The sequence below is a fragment of the Molothrus ater genome, chromosome 1, assembly GCF_012460135.2.
Source record: "Molothrus ater isolate BHLD 08-10-18 breed brown headed cowbird chromosome 1, BPBGC_Mater_1.1, whole genome shotgun sequence".
NCBI classification, from domain to species: Eukaryota; Metazoa; Chordata; class Aves; order Passeriformes; family Icteridae; genus Molothrus; species Molothrus ater.
In genome coordinates this window covers 69,133,217-69,149,394 of record NC_050478.2, presented here as the reverse complement: position 1 = coordinate 69,149,394, position 16,178 = coordinate 69,133,217, and the positions used below count along the sequence as shown (strand labels likewise).

The following is a 16,178-nucleotide window of genomic DNA, read 5'->3' as shown; positions in this document are numbered from 1 at the left end:
TGGCACAGATGTAAATAACAAAGGAAGTAACCAAACCTAGCAAAAGTTTTCTAGGCTTTTGTTCCTGAACAGAAGCATTCAGTCACAAACAATCACCGCAGTAAGACCATGACTGATAAAGTAATCAAAATTAGCTCAGCTCCCAAAGAAATGGAATTTGAAATCCTTACACTACTTTAGGAACTGGGGAGGAGTTTTAAAGGAACTATACTGTATGCAGAGAAAATCGAAGGCACGGTTGGAAGCAGGGGTGATTAAAGCAAGTCCATCCTCAACCAGTTACACTGTTCACGTGTTTGTTGTTCATGTGCCACTGTTACTTTTGAGACGCTGCTGTGAACCAGATTGGGAACAGAGCTGGGTAAACATAATCCTTCACGACTTTTGTGGTGGTAACTAAAGGAAGAAATGGTGCCCTGGTTATATTTAAACCACAAAAGCTCCCAGTTCTATTTACCATGCAGCCTCACAAACAGATGCATCACCACAAGCAAGGGGGTGGTGTGTGGGCTGCCAAAACTACCACCACCACCACCAGAAGCACTGGCCTGAGGCTGCAGCTGATCTGTATCATGCAGCTGATCTGTCTTCCTACTTTTCTAATATGATAAAACAAAACAAAATTCCATTCATTTTAAAGACCAGCACCCTAGAGGCAACATGACATCTCCTTTACTCAGCACAAATGTTTATCTCTTCAACTAAAAGCACTCTTGAAATTCAGTCTGTTTCAGACTTAACAAGCATCAGGCACAACACAAGTCAAATTGACAGTGTAACAAAGCCAACAGCTAAAGCACATTTTATTTTATGAAGCACATTTATAAATCTGCTGCAGCACATTTATAAATTCAAGGTCAACCCAGAGTTTACTATTACCTTGATATTGGGGTTGACTGTGACTACTGGGGGACACCTCTTGTTTGGCTTACCTATTGACTTGCCTGGGAGAAGTGGAAATTCTGTAGTTTAAGAACTGAAATCACTGGAGACATTTTGCATGAAGAAAAAGAAAAGCAGAGATTCCCAGCAGCATATGAGGGCTAATACCAACTACTGCCTTACCCACGATTTTGCCACATTTCATGAGAAGTGGAATGCAGGGAAGGAACGAACAAATTTTAGAGGATAATAGTTCCTGACATAAATCAAATAGCTGGATTTTAAGATGTAGCAAAGCCCAGGCAGACTCCCCTCCAAGGTAAGCTGGTGTAAAGAAGAAATCATAGCATTCCAACAAAGGAGACCTGTATCCTGTTCCCAGCTCCTTCCCTGCTCAAGATAACACAGTAAATACAGGTCTTCAGATGAGTTTCCCTTCAGTAAAATGGGAATAATACTTTATGTAAAGTTTTGAAGACTACAGATGCCCTGCTATTTTAGATCTATTATGTGAGGATCACTGGTTCCTCCCACACTCCAAGCCTAAATAAGGCCATTTCACATAGAAAAAGACTGCAAACTCATCTGCCATAAAGGGAAGGGGCCCAAGTACACAGAAGGGTTAGTACTGGGGAAGGAATGCTGTTTATGTGATGCTTAAACTCTACCCAGAACGAAACTTACCTTTACTATTAAATTAATAACATAATCTCATTATTGTGTTATACAGATTGACAGTGTAGTTCTTTTCCCTTGTCAGTTACTTTTCTTGTTGCTATAACAGCAGCAACAACAAAACCTGTGGCTGGATCTCAAAACTACAGCTTTCAAGAAAATCAGTCTCAAAACATCAATTGCACAGAACAAAAAATTAACCCCAAGATGACTGTGACAGTCAACTGCAAAGGAATGATTTACTGTGGAGTCCCCCATAACTCTTACCTCAAGCATAGGGCGGGCACTGTCATGGATTGAAAGAATGTGCGTAATGTTATTCTTACTCAATTGCTCTACATCTCGGGCATCTGTGATAGAGGGAAAAAAGGAAGATATTTTTTTTAATCTCTTGAAATAGCATTTCAATTGTGCACCTTGAAAAGTTACTTATTGTTGATACATTTCCTTTTGAAGCTGCATAAAGTCAGGCAAAACCTCAAATGCAGCTGTTCTAGAACACCATCATCAGAGTGGGTAACGGGAAGACACATTTCTAACTCCAAAACAAATTATATACTATATAAAGACCAAGCTTAAGTGACTCAGGAATGTGTTCTCAAGTCAGAAGTTTCATGTATTTTGCATCTGAAATGTAAGTCTGTGCATGCCTGTGTGCAGGTGATGGCCATCTGAACATGCACTCAGAGCTGTACAAGAAATATCTGACCTCCTCTCTACCCACAAATCCCCCTTCAGGGAATACATTTTCACTTGGGAAACAGACCCTGTGATATCCAGGTCTGAGAAGGGAAGCCAACCATATCACTTGAACTGAGGTCTCTGCAGACAAGCCACGATGATAACAAGATTCTTACTTTCGGTGAACCAGCAGAGAAAAATGTGCATTTAGCCAATACAAATGATAATTTTAAGTCTAAAGAGAGACAGGTGATAAATATATCAAATGTATAAAAAAGCAAAATGCTACAGCAAGGAAGTGCAGTTGTGAAAAGGTGGTTCCTAGACCTGTAACCAAGGGGTTTCAGACATTCAAAACTGGAAAGAAAACTGAGGTGACTGAAAATTTGATGCTAGATACGGCAACACCATGGGCTTGATTCTATGAGAAAAAAGGGCAAAATAGACTATCTGTCATCAGTGAGCAACTTTCCCCATACTAAACTATCAGCAGGTCAAAAAACAACCTGAAAGAACCACCAATACAGGTAGAAGTTAGCTTGTGCCCATCTACTTTTGACCTTTTTGCTTAAGAATGGCACAGCACACCACGGTAAGTACAGCAGTGGTTTTGTGATGGGAACACCTGCCTTCGAAACCTGCCCATACAATCTTTTCACATTAGCCTGGTTGCACACAAAAAGAGAGCACTGACCACAAAGGTTTCGAACCGGCTCTCTCTAGGTACAAAAATAATAGCATCACCTGTACGTTCTTTATGTACATGCAAGAGTTCAATTAGCATCTCTCGGGTCGTCTTATCCACTTACTATAACGTTTCAATGCCTTCTCTACATCACAAAGAAGAGCTGGACATTTAATTATACTGCCCCATAGACAAGATTCAAGTGAGCACAGTAACAAGCAATGAAATTTAAACCTAATCCAATTATGAAAGCTTCTCTACAGCTAATAAAATGAAGAAAAGAGTTAAAACTGCAAGGATTTTATTCACTACTGCTCAAGCCTGCATGATCAACACAGATGCCTAATCCTTCAGGAGAGAATTAACACAAATTCTATCTGAAACAGAATTAAAGCCTAGCTTCACAGAACAAATAAAATTTCCTAAAAATCTCAGAGAAAACATTTCAAAGAAGAAATGCTAATGCTCGCCAGGTGACATCCTCTAATCCACCTGACCTTCAGATTTTTTTAACAGTTTGTAGGACAGTCTCAATTCCTTAGGGAATGCCTAAGCAGGCAAGGATTTGGAAACCCAGAAACCAGCCTAAGTGCCCCTAAAAATCAGTTTTCTGTCTTACAAAGACTAAGGGCAGACTCCAGAGCATGCTGGCTGGAATTCATGGTGTTAAGGTACACCTAGCACAATGAGACCCCAATCTCTAATTATCAGTATGACCTATGTGGTAAGAAATGTCTTGCCACACAAGGCAAACTGCTTTAAAAGAAGATATGATCCAAATTAAATGCTGACTGCTTTGAATTAGTTTGAAAGGCCTAATGGACATAGTACAACTCAAAAAGACTGAAATACTTTAGTTCTTCAGTTAACAGAGACTCAGGCTAAAGGAATTTCAGCAAATCAAAACTATACACTGAGATTTCAGATATTCCTAGAAACAAGCTGGAAATGGCCATCCCAGACCTACGTGACCAGGTAGCCAACAAGTCCTTAATATATTTGGGAAATAAGCATTCAATTCACTAAAGTAGAGGAGAAAAAGCTTCCCAGCTACTTCTGGATCTAAACTTCAAACAGTTTACAAAGGGGAAATTCCCCTGGTTCCCCAGCACCTGCCTTAAGTCTCTACAGATACTACAGATAAGGCTATTTAAACAGCAGTACAAATAATATATCCTGTCACTCACAGTCTCATACCATAAATAACAAAAAAAAAATTTAGAAGTTATGTAAAGAACCTCCAAAAACCAAAAGAACCACCACCACCACTGCAATTCTAACTTCTTTGCTGTAGCACAATGCTGTACAAGCTCATGCAAGCTCACATTTTGAAATCACAGTGTGAAACACCCCATTTTCAAATGTTATGATTAATCCTACCTACCAGAGCCCCCTCCTGTGCATCCTCTAAAGAGTGCCTCAAATGCAGTATTATTCCTCAACAACAGCTTACCTAACATTCTGTGTCATACAGCAAAATGCTTCTAAGCTAATGCAGATGTGGACTTTTGAGTAAAGCCTTTGGGAAATTCTCTCTTCACACAAAATGACACAATTCACACTGGGGAAGTCTTCCTCTCTCCCTCCCACATTTAGCCTTTTTTCCCTCAGTTTCATACTGTGACTCCAAGCTTGACCTCTACTCACGCAGAGAGCTACAAATACTTATATACAAAACCAATGCCAAAGTCATCAAAATGGGACTGCGGCCTCAGAATTTCTCTCCCTGCAGCTCTGGGAAGCCTTACTGTGTGCTGGGGAGAAAATCACCTAGTGCAGTGTGCTTCCATCCCTGTCAGCAAAAGAGAGACACAGCTCCAACCACTGCAGTTAAGGCACATCAATGACTGAACAACTCCAATAGTACAGTAGTGAAGTCTCAAATGTACCTACAACCATCCTCTCTGTCTTCAGTATTTTAGTGCCTCCATGGAAATGCAAGGTGAGGGATAAGAACTTCCTCTTAAACAAGGCAAGTCAGCCCAGCATGTACAACAGTATTAAGTCTCAATCTGCAGATGTATAGAGACAATTTCATCATCATAACATCTTCTTGTTTTTATTATATAAAGCAAAATTTTGTCTACACTTTCTCTTCTGCTTTGGAGAGAGCTAGATAGAGAGACAGCCACCTAAAGAAGAACATCCTCTGCAGTGGTTCAGAGCACTAAGAGCTATTACTGAGAATGGTTTCCCATCAGGAGAGCTTTGTTCCTGAATCCAGTTATGTGCAGTTACAGACACACACACACACACACAAACTGTGTACATGAACAAAACCTCCAACTCTCCTGTCTCCACTTCACACTTTGTTCTAAAATATATTTTGTCCCATCCTCTCAGAAGGACCTTTTTGGGGAACAAGAAAGGTGGGGAAAGAGGTCAGTATTCTGTTTAATGGAGTACCTATAGTCTTCCTTCAAAAGGTGAAGCTGAAAAAGGAAATGGTACCTCCATCCTCTCCTGTTTTCAGTATCTAATATAAAGCCTTAGGAAATGGAACTTAAAAAAATAGTAAGCAGATGAGAACAGGAATTAACTGACTTTAGAAACACAGCAGAACTACTTGGTGGGCATTGCCTTTTTATACACTTAGTAATGGGAAGGGCAGAAACTTCCCCAAGACTCTCCAGACCATCCAAGCAATACTGGACTCTTTGGGGAAATTAAACCTCATATTGTGGCTTTCCCCTTCAAATTAAAAAGCCCCCAAATATTCCATGGAAAAAACCTTGAATGATTACAAACAAGGAAGAACACAAGCTCTTTAATATTCAAGGTAGAAACCCTCTTGAGTCTCTGGTTTCTTGCTACTGCCACACCTCTTGATTTGGAAGCAAACTGAACACCCACTAAGAATCTCTCATCAGAAGAAACAGATTTTGTTTTCCATTTGTGCAGAGAACCAGGCTGTCCTGTCAATCCCTTAAGGAACAAAGCAACCATTTTTGTTGTGAGCACAGGTGACTTTAAAGGGCCATCAGGTTTCCAGTGCAGAAGACAAGTGGACATGCAGTCCCACAATAAATTCTTTGTCTTTTGAGAGGACCATATTTCATCTGTAAGGTACAAATGAAACAAAACAAATCTTCTCCAAAACCATAGGCAGAAAGAGGAGTTAACTTCCTCTTTCTTTTCCCTCATTTTTCCCTCTTAGCCTGCTACTCTGCCATTTGCAAAGAAATAACTACTCCTTCAATTTCAAAGAAAAAATCTCAAGTGCTGTTTCCTTCTGGGCTTTCAGACCAGACTCAGTCTTGTATTTTATATGGACATCTATGGTTCTTCTTGAATTTTTCTGCCCTCTAGCTGTGCAATCTCAAATATAAGCTCTCAGGAGCATGCCACACTTTTCATGTGCTACTGATGAGCTGAATCATGCTTATAGAGCCTGTGAGATAAAAAGCACTTGAACACATGCCAAAATCTGTGCTTATTCAGGAAAGGTTTTCAGAGACATACTCAAGCTCTGTCGACTTAGGGGGATTTCAGGAGATACTTCAGTGCTTTTCATAATCAGCACTACATGTAACTTTCTACCCTAAAGACCCTTAAGGTGATTACTAAAGCCTCTCTCAAGTCTATGTGCTTAGAGGTTTGTGAAGCACCAAACAAAGCAGAAGCAGCAAGCTCAGCTCCCATTTCTGCCACAGGTTCATTTCACAAGCTGTATCTGGGCCTCAGTTTATCTCCCAGTCAAATGCAGAATTTGCACTGCTCTGTCATAGATTGTATTTAAATTTACTAGGCCTAAAAGCAGAAATATAGCTGAATGGTGAATAATAATTCCCCAATCAGAGCAATTCCTGAATGCCTTCTCCAGACAACAGCCCTCCAGAATTAGTGTTTAACATCTCAAACATCCTACTTTCACTCAGCAGAAAGGCACGCATCTAGAAGAACTGTGCCTTTTCCCAGACTGCCAGGGTTCCCAGAGGTCTCCCATGCAGCCGCAAGACAGGAGTGTGAGTAGGATGGTACTTTGATTGAGCTCTGGAAACCGTGCATGCCCAGGCTCCCTGAGGAGCCACTGGGGAAAGACTATCCTCCAGAGGGCAGATCAGAGCGATTTACAGACATTCCCCTGACTCAACTTCAGGAGAAGCTGCTTCCTCTCCACCCCAGCTCAGGGACTCAGTGCCTAGAATCCTCAGCCCTGTGTCTGGGCAAGACACACAACACCAGGGATTCAGTGTTTCCTCCTCTTACTGACAAGATGCAATTTTATTCAATTTCAAGCTATCAATCTTAAGCTGAAAAACGGGAGACTGATCAAAAATGCATTACAGGAAATAATTTTGTAAATCTCTCCCTTTATGAGTAGCTAGTCATTTCAGCTGCCTAAATCAGGATACTCCGACCAGTCCCAACTGCACATGCTGCTGAGTATTTCTCAGTCAGTGATCCCCTTCGTGGCAGCCTCAATGCTCACTAGTCACTTTTTAAAAAAGTCTCACAAATCAGAACATGCCCCAAGAACATAAGGATCAAAGTCCTCCAGAAAAATACACTGGTAATTAACCAACATCCTGTTCCTAAATGGGATGACTTCACCGCACAGAGAGCTTGCTGCAACTACTCCTAAGCAGTGAGGCAAGGGGATGTTGAGGCACAAGGAATGCAGAAAAGGGTAAGAATTGTAAAAGCACGCTCTCGTATTAGTGAAGTACTGCAAAACCTATCTTTTCCTCTTCAAGTATGGTAGCTTATCTGAGATTATAACAGGTACTTGTGAGGGGAGAATGTAATGATTAAATGTAATCTTAGCAAAGGTCATAGCAGTAAATAAACGGACATTTTTGTTTGTATTTTAATTAATTTAAAAAACAGACTCCATAAAACAAGCACTGGGGTTAAAGTCTTTCCTCTCTTTTCTGGAGGTAAGCAGAGGCATTACACCCTCTGCTTTTTTCAGTGAGGTTCCCAGAGACACTTCCCAGCCACAGCACCTCCACCTGCACACCTCTGCTCTCCACGTGGGTGTGACCTGCCCTGCAATTCCAGGGCCACTCCCAAGGCACACGGGGAGAGACAGGGCCACAGGCCTGGCGTGGGCAGAGATGCTGACTCACTCTGCAACCCTGGCCAAGTCCCCTGCTCTGAAAACAGAGCTGCACCAGCAAACAGATGCTCCTGCTGAGTTTCACTCCCCTGGGCAAGGGCTTACCAGTGGGATGGCCATGGTGAGAGGGACTGATTGGGAGCCATGTTACCACCCTACCTGAAACCTAAGGAACTCGACTATCCAACATCTTCCCAATTCCACCCCTTGCCTGAATTACTTCAGGAAGAGAAAAGAAAACAAAAAGAGGAAGTAACATGGCTGTGACCAAGTTTTAATTGTGTCATCAGACTATGCAGTGGTTCCATCCAAAGGCTTTCAAAACTACCCTTTTGGCCTTATTTTCTTTTTTTTCCTATATTTTTCTTTTTCCCCCTTTCATTATCAGCATGAAATCACCTCTATCCTCTCATTTTCCTTACCACGGCACGATTAACTCCCTCAAACAGTAGCCACTGTACTTGTGTTTATGGTGTGGCAAAAGGCAGCTTTTAACCTCACATGTACGTCCGAGCTGCCTTACAAACTTATCAGCTCCATGTCCCAAGGGGCAGCAAGCACTGGATCCATAGTATGGGTCAGCAGATCCAGAAGCAGGTAAATCAGGCGAAAACCACTGAACTCGGGTTTTGGTATGGAGAGGCGTGGAAGGAACAGTGGGCATGAGGCAGAGAGAAGGTGCAACACCATCTAAATCCAGTGTAGATGTTGTCAGCCTTAACAGACTGGGTGTGGTATCAGACTGCCCAGGAAGGACGGGATATCTATTGCAGGAGCCCCTGTGAACCCTGCTTTGCTGTTTTACGCAAGCATAGGAAATATGGGGTCCACATCTATGTCAGATACACTGTACATGCACAAGTGGTTTACTTCTGTGTAGAGAGATAACTGCCAGAACTGCTGCTAAGGAAGTGTTTTGAGAACAGGTCATTTATTTGGATGTCTGCATGAAGTTTTCTGTGATTTCTAAATGTGTCTGTTTTTCTGTACACAAAAAAATAAACCTTATGCATGAAGGAAAAAAAAATCCATAGAAACTTACATCTGCAACAGAGACAGGGTGAGTATCAGTGGTCAGGCTGCAAGCAGCAGACATATCAGTCTCACAAGCAGGTGACAACAGAACTCTTTAGCAGTTGTTATAAATAACCAAAATAATGAAAGCAATGAGCAGGAGGTATAGTAAGCCTTTACTCATAAGGAGGACTTGCAATAAGCCTTACAAAGAATCTGCCTGGCCCACAGGCTTGCTTGCCAAGCACGGGAATCGTTTAAGGCAGGCCAATGTTTAGGAATTCCAGCTGAAGCATGCTCCAAGGAGATGGTATTCATTTTACTTTTCTCAAAGTACTTGCAGCACAGCACACAGAGGAGAGAGCAAACGAGTTCTTCTTTAAGTGCTACCAGGTGAATCCAGACATGAAGCAAGATGGGGTTAAAAAGCTACAGAGATGCCAGAGAATTCTGAGTGCCTGCAAAACACTTTAGGACTCTTGCTAAGTAATCCTAGAGATAATAATAAAACTAATCTTACCTTTAAAGTTGCCAATGAACAAGCCAGGCAGAATCTGTGAGAAAGAAATATAGTATCAAATATAGATATCTTGTGGTAAGACAATTTGACAAAGTTCAATTTGCATACAGGATGGAACATACTACTTTAGCAGATTATTGTGAAATGCAATCTAAAACATGCTGACAACTTTTGCAACCTTCTCAGACCAGATAGCTCTAGGCATACTGTGCTTTGACAGCATTCCTGGGCAGAAGGGGGTTGTTAATCGTGGGGATTCTTTCACTTAATGGAGGCTCTCCAAGGACAGCAAATGTAGTTTACAAATTACAAAGCAGCCTCACAACACAGCTCTCCCCTGCCCCCCGCAGCAGGGTAACAGCTACCCTCATGGAACTAATGATGAAACTTCACAGAGCAAAGGTGATTTGCCTAAAGTTGCTAAGGAAGCTGGACAAAGCCCTGCAAAATGACATCCTTCGAGGCTTTTGAAGTGTAAAGCCATGCAAGTCAGGGCTGCAGCACTGTGGAGCTCTTAGAGAAAATCACTGCAAAACAGTAATTTGTGTGCTCACATAGCAAGAGAACTGCTGAAAGTCTGTGAAATGCATGTTTCTCTCACAGATCTACCCCTTCACCCCACACTCTCGGATGCCTGCACAGGGGTCAGTTACAGGACATTCTTTAACTTCACTTCAGACTCCTTCCATAACAAGTACCAGGTACCTGGGGAGTATCAAGGTCTGCCCAAGGACCAGCACGTGCTTGAGGGCACGTGCACGCACAGACACAGAGGCAGGTGACACTGTAGTGCTACCCCTCCTACCCTCTCATAACCCTCCCAAACTTGGGAACAGCAGTACAGACATCAAAAACCACCAGGCACACTGAACTGCTGGCCAAGATTTTTGTTCTCTGCCACGTGAAGTCTCTGACCCACACCCACATCCTTTGAGGAGATCAGAACTCTGGTGGTGAAACCATACAATCCATTTTTCTTCAGTCCACATATAGCATACCACCAATACAGATACATCAGCACTGACTTCCTATAGCCTTAGCAACACCCCAGTGTCACCACAACAGCAGCAACAGCCTCTCAGGCACAGCTACTTAAAAGGAAAACTCCACCTATTTAGGAAAGTCATGAAGGACTTTTCATCAGGGATCATTGCCACAGATTTGGTTTCACTGCAGCCCTCCTGCTGAAAGGTGACCCAGCTCACCATGCACAGGTTAGCAGGGCCAGCAAAAGAGGCTGTAAAACAGCTTCTGACCTGCCCTAACTTTCATCTGGTCAAAGCATCACTTTCGCTGTTATTTATCGAGCCTTTCGGGAAACAGAAAGCTGCAGCACCTCTTGCACTCCTTGCAGCTTTGGTTTGTGCAAACATTCCTCCCTTTAGGCTTTGCTGGGTGATCACTCTGCCTGCTCTGTCTCTGTGTCACACTAGCTCTAAACACAGGGCTCAATTATCTCCCCCCCCCCGATACAAAAAGACACCTTCTCCAGGACCCTTGCTGTACCTGATTGCTTGTAGACCCTTGCCTGAAAATTAAGGGCTGATTGACAGCACTGGTTCATCAAGAAAACAGTTCTTTAGTATGGGCACCTGTACATTTTGCAAAAAGAAGCTCAGATAGATTTCTCCCTTTTCCTTCCCTCTTCATTTGTACAAATTCAACATTCTTACAGAGACAGGGAAAATGCCCAGGCCAGTTTCCAATGCCAGGGTATGGTGTAGGGTAAAGAATCTTTACAACATCCTGCTGTCCCCTTCCATGTGTGCAAGATTAATGGTTTCAAGGGACAATTCAGTATTTCAAGCACTCTCGATGACATTGCTAGAAGTGCAACTCTAATGCTGCATCCCAGGTTAGGAAAATGAAGCCTGTACCTGCTCCAGATAGGGCAGTACTCAAGAGTCACTGCCAAAGAGACTAAATTCTGCAAACAAAATCATGTTCTAAAGCAAAAGGGACTCAAGTTATGAACGAATTTCACTAACAAGATCACCCCAAAGAGCTCCCTCAACTTCAGTATAAAAAATTTAAAAAAAAAAATGTAAAGGCTTTCTGCTATTTTGAAATAGCTGTCTGGTATTTCCTATCTGCAGCACAGATCTTCCATCACACCATTACTGCTGTAGACTATAGCATTTTAGACTCCAAGACATTATTTCTGCATCAAACGTGTATTCTCAAGAGAGAATAAAAGCCTAATTTCAATTCACAGTCATTAAGCTTTGACATTAGAAATTAAAGATAGTGAGGAACACTGGGGGGTTGCAGAAACGAGGTTTCTTATTGGCAAAGGAGGAAAAATCCAGAAGTCTGCATTTGTGCATCAGGAAGCAATGCTGTATGATAGACAGGTAATTAGGACACCGTGCAACCAAGGACAGATGTTATCCCTATTGTACTAGTCATTCTAAAAGCAAGAAACATTACTATGGGTGAAAGCTACCTGAAAAGAAGTGAATCTTTATGTCATGCTGACTAATACTTCAGCACTCAACTATGGCTGGGAACTTTCAGCTGTGTCATCTCACACTGCCTTCAGTAACTGCAACTCCAGGCTGTGCAAAACGAAGGCTGATGGCAGCGAGGGGCGTGTGAGAGAGAAGGGGTGGAAGTCAGAAGAGTAGAAAAATAAGGTGGTTGTTTTTGTGAACTTCTCAACCACTGCTATATGAATAAAAACAGTAGCATCTTTCTATGATCCGAAACATTGCGAAAATGACCACAGACCAAGTAATCGATGTAAAAAATGCACCAAGGGACAAGGACACCAACGTCTGTCCTAGTTTGTACCTCGCATGAGAGCAGCTCATGCTCTCCACCTTGCACAAAGTCTGAGCCCTGGAACAGACAGTAGTTGCTAATGCTTCTGTCAGTCCTCTCTGACAACACACCTCTCTGGAAAATGGCTTTAAAGGGCTACTTTGCTGCTGTTTCCTCTATCAACAAATGCTTATAATAAAGCATCTAACTCTTGCCTAACACTGCTTCTGGCTGTGTTAGTACTGATGGGTACTCTGGAGAAGTCCATGGGGCTTTCTCAGAGATGTTGGGGCACTGCAAAAGGAGAGGACAAACCTATCTTTGTCCAGTAGTACACAAGAGTGGCACATATCAGTGAGGGGGATTTGCTGCTGACATGAACTGGCACAGCTTCTCTGACTTCCATAAAATTAGCTACCTCAGCTGTAACTAGCCACACTGGTTTAAATTTCTTATTAATCCACTCCTACAACAAGCAGGGCTTATCTGCCCTTTTCATAGAGATAATACTTGAATCTTCTGAAGAGTTTACATGAATAACTGTCAGTTAACTTTAACAGCTCTAAACAACAACTAAACCCCAGGAAGAGCTCTTCACCAAGATCCTGCTCACAGATAGTCAAATCTGGTCACCATCTCAGCCACTAGACTTCAGCTCCTGGAAAAAATTTCTATATTTCAACCACAGGCTTCAACTTGAACTTTGAATACAAGTCAAAGTTAGACATTAACCATGAACACAAATCAGACTACTGAGACAATTTCCTAAGTCAGACCCCATTACTCATTCTGTAAAATGTACATCTTAAAAATACAAGAAAAAAAGGTGAAGTACTGAAAATTAATACTAGGCATGTCAGTGCACATTCACAACCTGATTCTCCTTCTCTGAACAGAATAAAAAAGGTGTTTATGAACAAATGCTTTCAGTTTAATTCAGGAAATGTCAGAAGGCTAGGATGGGCTTTAGGAAAAAAAAAACTAGGCCAAGCTAATTTTACAGAGAAAATTAGCAAAGAAAGATAAACCTTACTTAAAAAGAATGCCAGGCCTCCAGCCCTTATCATTCTAATGGCCACATGCAATTGCTATTTGCTATGAAATACATCAGTATAACGGGATAGAAAAATAAAGAAGGGACCATGCCATTGAGAAAGGATCAGTATTGAGAGGCTGTAGCAATCCCTGGAGCTCTTTCTTACCACACCCATTCCAGGGATCATTAATCCTCTTCCCTTGGCATCTGTACAAAGGGACTCCTTAAATGAAATAATCCATCATCAAATAAGCTGATTATTTTTTCCTACCATCTGTATACAGATCTACCACAAGAAACACACTTCAGCTGGAAACTAAGGCAATTTGTATTGACTGACTACACTGAGTCAAGCAAATACCACCTACATCTGCATGCTTCCCCTTGCCCCTCCAGCTTCGCTGACTCATGAGATCAGGAGGAAGAGATGATCCAGAGGCACATTCGGAAGGTGGCAAGTTCCAGACCAACATGTGGGACCCCTACAAATATAAACCCTGATGGCCAGTACCCAACATGACTGTAGCCTCCTTAAAGGAGCCAGCCCTTCTCAAACTGCTGAACAGCTCAACCTCTTGGATACAGCTATAAGAAAGGGGAGAAAAATTCAAGTGGTGTTATGCCTGTCCTGAAAGCACCAGGTGGTACATGTCAGGGCAACATTTAACAGAATTAAAATGACCAAACTGGCCAGTCACAGATTGCCAATTCCTACCCACATAGTACCACAGTAAAATGCAATGCAGCTTCAAAGGGCTGAGAGTTGTCCTTTCGGTTTTATTTTTTTTTCTCCCCAGACTGCAACTTAAGCTTCCCATATTGCATCCCTCTAAACGTTCTGATAATTTCAAGCATTCCAAGAAAATTACTACAAATATACCAGAGGCCTAAAACAAGTTTCTCTAGCTGTATTTCTTCCTAACTGGCCATTTCTAGAAGGCTAATATCAATGAGTGGCTAATATTACAGCATTATTCCCAGACTTTGAAAGCAAAAACTGAGAAAAGGACCAAGGGAGGTTCTACCTCCTACACACTAACTCGATTCCTCAGCAGCCAGATGTTTTCCCTGCCAAAGGTTTCTATTTCAATGTCTCTACCCATAGGATGGAAAGGCTTCCCCTTCCAGGTGGTACACTAAGCACTCTGGATGTTCAACAATTTGATGATGCTTCCAGGGGCAAGCATGTCAGACTGGGACAAAATGTGAGGAGTTATTTCTAGCTGTTCTCCTCTGCTTTGTCAGAGGCCACACAGCAAAGCTACTCCCAAAGCACTCAAAGCAGGATGTAAGACAGAGGAGATGACTCAACTTCTGTTCCTCATAGTAAGCTATATATAAAAGGCTAGTTACCACCACACTTTCAAACCTGGGTTTTAAACAGAGGTGGAGATAGTGAGAAAAATCACAGTGGCCCCTAGGTAACCACCATGACATGACAGGGGAGTCGGTGCGTACAATAAGCCCCCTAGTGCCAAAAGGCCAACACCCTCTGCAAAACAGATCTATCTTCCTTCCTCTTCCTCACTGCGATCTCCACTGGGGCCGAGCGCTTTCCTGTCCCACCGGTACCGTGCGGGCCCAGCCTATGTCCAGCGGCTGCTCCTCGGCCCGGGAGCGGAGCAGGCTGTGCCCAGGTGACCCGGCTCGGCTCAGTGCGGCGCCCGCTGACAGCCCCGCGCCCCGGCCCCTGCCGCGCCTCAGGGGCTGCCGGCTCTGCCCCACGGCACCCCCGGGGCTGGGGGACGCAGAGAGGGCACTGAAGCCCGGCGCCGGGGGCACGGCGGCCCTCGCGACCGCGAGGAACTGGCTTCGCTCGGGAAGGGGAAGCCCAGGCACATCACCGAAACCAGGGCCCCCCTCCGGCCCGCCCGCCCGCGCTGCGACTGGGGAGGAGAGGGCGGCGCGCCCCGAGGGAGCGGCGCGGCCGCGGTCTCCGTCCCTCCGCCCTCGCCCCGAGGCGGGGGACCCCCAAAACCCAAGGGAAAAGCCCTCTTGCCCTGGCCTTTGTTCCGAAAGCGGGTGCCCGCGGCGCCGGGGCGAGACAAAGGCGGGGGCGCCACGGCACCCCGCCCGCCCCGAGGCGGGGAGGGACAGTCGCCCCCGGCCCCGCCGCGCTGGCCCGCACACATGCACTCGCGCACGGCGACAACGACGAGCGGGGTTACCTTATTCATCCCATTCCCCATGGCTTAAGCGACCCGCACGCCAGCACCGCGGGAGAAGCCGTCGGCCGCTGCTGCCAGCGGCGGGTCGGCGTTCATGGGACAGTGCTTGCCGAGGGGGGACTGGGGACGGGCTAATTGCTAATCAAGGGCGGCCGCTGCTCGCCGCTGTCGGACAGGGCGAGGCGCATCCCTCTCGCCCTGGCCGCGGCCGTCGCCCTCCTGGATGCCGGGCGGCTGGGGGCGGGTTTCCGCTCGGCCGCCCCCGGGAGCGGCGAGAGCCGCGCGGCCGCGCTGCCAGGATCCACCTCCCGCCGCCGCCGCCGCCGCCACCGCCCCACGCGCGGTGCGGGCCCCGCGGGCCGCCCTGGGGCTTGTAGTCCGCGTCGCCGCGCCGCGCCGCCGCCGCCTGCCCCAAGGAACTACGCGTCCCAGCGACCCCCGCGCCGCAGACCTGCCCCACCTGCCGCGGCCGGCGACGCCCGGCGGGCGTTCCGGGGAGGATGAATAAGCGCCGGCCGCGGTGTCTGAGGGGCGGCGGCGGTAGCTCTGGCTCCTGTGGGTCGCTCCTAGGCACGGACCGCCCGCCGCTAGTGCGCCCACGGAGGGCAGGGCTGCGGCATGCGGTGCGGGAGCGGGCAGGTGCTGCCCGCCCGCCTCTGCCATCCGGAAACCCGTTTGGTTTTCGCTATGGA

The 16,178-nt window shown here is 45.0% G+C and overlaps 1 protein-coding gene across 1 annotated transcript in view; it reads right to left on the bottom strand.

Annotated features, from left to right (window-relative positions):
- The window catches only part of DUSP22 (dual specificity phosphatase 22), a 43,551-nt gene extending 27,773 nt beyond the window's left edge, over positions 1-15,778 (bottom strand). Inside the window, exons 1-3 of the mRNA XM_036406403.2 lie at positions 15,487-15,778; positions 9,520-9,553; positions 1,825-1,907 (exon numbers count right to left, since the gene is read on the bottom strand). Of these exons, the coding sequence (XP_036262296.1) occupies positions 1,825-1,907; positions 9,520-9,553; positions 15,487-15,507 (138 nt within the window). The 5' untranslated portion in view covers positions 15,508-15,778. The remainder of the gene's footprint in view (positions 1-1,824; positions 1,908-9,519; positions 9,554-15,486) is intronic.
- Positions 15,779-16,178: the final 400 nt, after the last annotated feature.